This window comes from Amyelois transitella, chromosome 8, assembly GCF_032362555.1.
Source record: "Amyelois transitella isolate CPQ chromosome 8, ilAmyTran1.1, whole genome shotgun sequence".
In the NCBI taxonomy this organism is placed as follows: Eukaryota; Metazoa; Arthropoda; class Insecta; order Lepidoptera; family Pyralidae; genus Amyelois; species Amyelois transitella.
The window spans coordinates 9326019-9331690 of NC_083511.1; the positions used below are offsets into that span (position 1 = coordinate 9326019).

The 5672-nt window shown below is 35.5% G+C and overlaps 1 protein-coding gene across 1 annotated transcript; it reads right to left on the minus strand.

Moving 5' to 3' along the window:
• Positions 1–1627: 1627 nt before the first annotated feature.
• Positions 1628–3964, minus strand: LOC106135314 (pupal cuticle protein 36a). The gene is made up of 3 exons (XM_013335579.2): positions 3154–3964; positions 2676–2968; positions 1628–1807 (listed from the first exon to the last, which is right to left on the minus strand). Exons 1-3 carry the CDS (start codon positions 3941–3943, stop codon positions 1664–1666), a joined length of 1227 nt encoding a protein of 408 aa, XP_013191033.2. The 5' UTR covers positions 3944–3964; the 3' UTR covers positions 1628–1663.
• Positions 3965–5672: the final 1708 nt, after the last annotated feature.

Genomic DNA, 5672 nt, shown 5'->3' on the forward strand with positions numbered 1-5672 from the left:
TGATTTTGTTATAGCTATAAGTTAATTGTTATTTGATTGTTTTTTATGTAATAAGCATGTTGTTTGTGCAATTATCATATGAATTTGCACTGTTTTCTGCATTAAAATATAATTTGCTCGAATATATTTCTAATGATAATATTGAACATATGCTATTTGTTTTATTTATACTTTCAACTATCAGTTATGATATAGAAGAGACGTTAAGTATTAGTACTTGTAACATAATTATTATTATTGGTACCTACAGTCGTCCAAAACACAGTAAAAATTTTGCTTATAAATTAATAAAAATTTAAAATTATTAAATATATTTAGTTATCAAAATTAGTGTCAAAATGTTGAAGGAAATTTCCGAATCCACCAAAATTCTTACATCAAGTAATTAAAAAACTTTTTTCATGTAATCCATTACAAAATCTGTCATGAGACCAATTAGGTACAAGAAGTTAAACGAGTTTTACTTAATAATATGCAAATTGGAAATCATGGACGAGAGACGAGAAAATATTTTAAAAGTTTTCATGCAATTTACATAATTCTATAGTATTTTTAATCAATATGTGCAAATTTTAGATTATAATAAATTAAACCTTTGAAATTTGGCATTTACTTAGATCTTTTCGTTATCAAGGGGTGCACTTAAAAAGGATTTCCCGAAATTCCCGGGGGCACATGAATAAGCGAGATATTTGGGCACAGTGTAGTACAAAAAACATAAAAGGCTTGAAGACTAACAAAAAAGGAAGGTATGAATTAGGTAAACAAAAATTGCAGTACTTTTGTATCTGTACCTATATTTACCTGTACAAATCTGTGTAAAATCACGCCTCTCTCGGAGGCAGGCAGAAACATTTTGCCATGATCCCTGGGCACTTCTTTCGCTTCATCCACATTCAAAAAATATGAATTGGGATTTTTCTCGTATAAGTCGGTCAACTGGAATTTCTTTTCATTATTACGATATTCCATTTGTCACTCCATTTTCTCATAATAGCGTATTTTCAATGGCTTTCAGAAGCTGAAGGTTTCACGGCTTGGGGTTCAATGAGAAGTATTATGATAAAAGTACTTTTTGTTATTGTGAGAAGATTTACACTACGTTCAGGAATTTTTTATCATCTAGTTGACATGATAGATTGATTACTACTTTTGCTCTATCACAAAATATGTGGCCGGTACACTATGACCATTTTTATGTTATCTTACATCAAAGCAATTCCTGTAGGCTTTGTATCTTATACATAAATCGATATGATACTAATTACTCGGATTTCTATTGTTATATTTGATTCATGGATAGACCACAATACTGTTGAGAGACGCATTATAGATATACCTATTCCCTAGGAAACACTCAGCCGACTCGCCAAGAGGATGATGAGAGTCAGAAACTGTCCTCCGACAATCGTACGTCCTACGAATACATACATACATACACATTTGAATGATCCGTCATACTAAGAGTGAGAGAGAAGCAAGGTAGGTCTATTCTATCGGCTGAATACCCAAGGTCAAAAGTGTTATGTCATCGAAATGTTCGCGGAGTAAACGTCAGTCTCAGAATAGTTTCAGACTGCAGTTGGAGCATCAAATAAAACTACATCTAATGGAAAAAGGTCAAAAAACGTATTTATTACAACAATCGTCAGAAGAAGTCGATTTAGCGGTGGATAGGCAATATTCCCTTGTTTTGCTGGAACCCTCCGCTGGCTTCTTGGTGACCGTGGATCGAGTGGGCACCCAAGTTGTTGAATTTCTCCAGCTGTTCGGCACCCCCTTTGTAGCCTTTCTGCAGGAATTCTCCCTAAAAAAGACATAATTTGTAAAGAACACAAACAATTTAGATGGTTTCAGGACTCATCTGGTGTCTTAGTGATATCCTTAGAATTATTTAAATCCGTCGGAATTTATGTTGATTTTAGCTTAATTTTTTATTTTAACCAAAAAATATGTTATGTAATTTCCTTCAGAAATAGATTGTAATTTTATCTTTTTATGATTTCACTCTCTGTCCCACAAAAACCGGAACATAATACAATTCGTCAGTAAATGTGTTTGCAACTAAACACTATGCTAATGCAACAAGTCATACAAAAGACTGCGTGAAAGTTGAATTTGAAGACATGTTGTCATGTCTGGCACTCTAACAACTAAAGTTGAACGAGTTAAATGCAACAATAGTAACGTGTAGGTTTATTTTTACATCTGTATATCTAAAGTTACCAGTACTTATTGATGACTAGAAAAAAATATTTTTATAATTTTTCGGCTGGCAATCTATGCCATCAACTCTGTAAATGGTGATAAACCATAAATATTATCGTTCTATTTTCATTATTAGGAGGATTTTTTTACATGTTTCATTAATTAATGATTTAGTGCAGAAGATTTTCAGCAAAATGGCTCCTTAGAGAGGAGATAAATAACATAACATAATCTTGGGATTAGCGATCGGTCGCATTTACAACTGCTAACTTCGATGTACGAGAATTTGTAAAATCAACATGAAGTCATAGACCTACTTAACATGCTGAGCGTGTGCATAAAGTTTTTTATCAACTGGCCGAACAGCCTTCACAATAACTAGTTGTTCTATCTGTTAACTAGTTGTTAATGTTCTCTAAAATAACAATATTTAAAAGCTAAGCTTCGAGAACAAAATGATTACTTACCTTGTTGGCTTTGGCGTCATCAATCTTCTGTTCTGACACATGATGTCCTTCCTTTCCGTGCGCGTTGGCGTCCAATACTTTCTCCTCATGAGCTCCTTTGAATCCTTGGTGAGCATTTTCACCAAAGGAACCAGCGTTCTGCCCAGCAACCTTATGGTCAGCTTCGTCATGTGCCTCATCGTAAAAGCTCTCAGTTTTCTCTTCTTCATTCTTACTACTTGAAGATTTGAAGCCTTTGCTCACATGGCCCTTTTTGTGGCTCTTCGCTTTCTTAAGCTGTTCTTCATTGGCACCTAAATATTAAAAAAAATAATCATGTAGGTACTCATCGCAAAATAGGTGTTTGGTGTCTCTTTGATCTAATTTGTGGATTAAAAGTGTGACCTTTATTTTAAAAGAAAATAAGCTCTTTTTCTTCTCTTTAAAACAGATAGTTCATAACAAAACCTAACCTAGTTACTTTGAAAATATTTCTTACCATGTTTATCAAACTTCTGACCACCTTCGTAGAACTTTTCATCACCGGCAGCTTTCTTTTTGGCTTCTTCATCTTTATAAAAACTGGATTCTCCTTTTTCTGCCTTTGCAGCCGCAGCAGCTTGTTGGAAACCTTCTTGTCCATGCTTAGATTCTTCTTCAGCCTTCTTTTCTAGTTTCTCAATATTCTCCCCAGCACCCTTCTTTTGTGCAGAGTCATACTCCTTTTTATCAACATATCCTCCACCCACTTGAGCTCCTAATATAGGATGATGGTACAAGAGACCGTTGCCTATGCCCACACCTCCGACGCCAAGACCTATTCCAGGGTTAATAAGACCCACTGTCCCGATTCCACCTTGGCCGATTCCTGCTCCAATTCCAGCACCACCGATGCCACCAAGCCCACCAAGGCCAATGCCTAATCCTTGGCCAAGTCCTAGGCCACCGAGTCCTCCGAGGCCAATTCCCTGGCCTAAGCCAATGCCTCCAACACCAAGTTGTCCAACACCTCCAACTCCACCAACACCACCACCAACTCCGCCCACTCCTACTCCACCAACTGTGTTCAGAATAGTAGATGCAGCTCCTTCTAGTTTATCAGGATAATCCTCACTTTCTTCAACTTCGTATGAATTAGCTATAGGAACCCCGGATCTTACGTCAGTACCAATTGCATCCAATCGTTCCTTCACATAATCGTACGGAGTTTTTTCATCAGCTAACTCCACTTTATGAAACACTTGGGCTCCTGCCGACGCGACAACGCAAACAATAAAAACTGTCAACATCTTGGTGATGTGATCGTAACCGACGTTCTGAGACTGATGTCATTTGAATATTGCAACGATTATTTATAGTAAGGTTAAATTTGGTGGAACGAAGTACTTTTTGTGTTGGCAGTGTGATAGTTTTCACGCGGCGTCTGGAGCCGTGTCCAGTGGTTTCCTTCCTGTAGTATTGTTTTAACTGCTCCTAATGGGAACGCCACCAGTGTAATAAGACAATGAGCCCAGTCGAGACCTTGCGTTCCAGTTCATTGCGGCCGGCAGTGGGGCGTTGGTTTTACGCAAGTGACCTGTGGGTGACACCTTTTCTCAATGATTTGCTAGAACTGCATATTCTAGACATGCTAAAAAAGTATGTTTATTGTTTGCAGTAATTAAGTGCTTTAGTTGTTCTCATGTTTCCTCTTCGGCAGTTCGATGTTGTCTATCAAAAGCGAAGCTTAGATTCAGTATTTATTTCTGTTAAGGTAATATTTCACTGCAATCAAATAGGTTTCTTGATTAGGTATGACAAATCAAGTACTGTTTTTGCTAAGTTAGAACAAATAATTAATTTCATTATTAGGTGTTAGCCTTGGTTCAGTTTGGCGATTTCACGTTTTTGTTTTCTTACTACGGTTTGATTATGTGTCGAGGGCTCTAATAAAGGTTATCCATTATATTCGTATCAATGAACAATGACTGCTTAACAACTTAAAATTCATCATGCAGAAACAGTCTAAATTGGTAAGACAGACAGTTACACATTTCAGATATATCATACGTTCATAAGAAAAAGTAGGTTGCCAAAGGTATTCGTAATTACTTAACTGACTATTAACTCGCAAAGAAAGAATATTTTTATTTTTAAATTTATTATTTCATCAATTAAACTTAAAATCAGTAGGTAGGTAGGTTACCAAAAAAATCAAAGTTAACTATCTACAGTATTAAATTTTATTTACAAATAATCATTAAGTATATTAAAAGAGTTTCCCCCAGTTTTTCTAAGTTAAAGTTGTTAACGCGTATTACACAAACAAAACATTCAGAAATTCCTGTGACGTTTGTTGAAAAAGTTTAAAGATTTCAAGACCTCAATATGTTAACCAATTTATACTCGCATGTGCCAGGATTAAAATTTATTAAGTTTAATATGGACTGAAGTACACTATTGTCCAGGCAAGTTTTAAAACTTTCTCGTATAAAATGAGTTTTAACTTTAGTAATGAGCCAGTTATATCACAGAAGCTGGCTAGATTGTGCCTTTTCATTTAGAATTCATATTTTCCGTACTATTATGGCCAGTACAAACTTAGGAATAAAATCCGTTTCAATTTAATAGGTTTGTTTTTTTTTTAATTGTGATCCCCTACTAGGAAAAGATGTTTCATTCCTCTTTTGCATATTCTGATCGTGGGTCTTCACTGAACAATTGATGAAAGCTCTAATATAGATATGTAATTCTATTAATATTTAATATAGTTAAGGATTGAACGTAGTGTTAGATTGGCGCTCGTTTTAGCGAGGGCACTGACATGTGCCCAGATCTTTGGACAAATGGAATATAAAGAAAACGGTAAAAACAAACCTATACACCTATAGTAAAAACCTAATTGTGACATAAGAAAATATAGCGAAAGTAGTATACAGGGATCGTGGCTAGTGGAATGATGTAATTCTGCCTATCCTTCCGTAAAAGAGGCATGATTTTACTATTTCACATTGGCTACCAGTCAACTCGGCGCGAAAT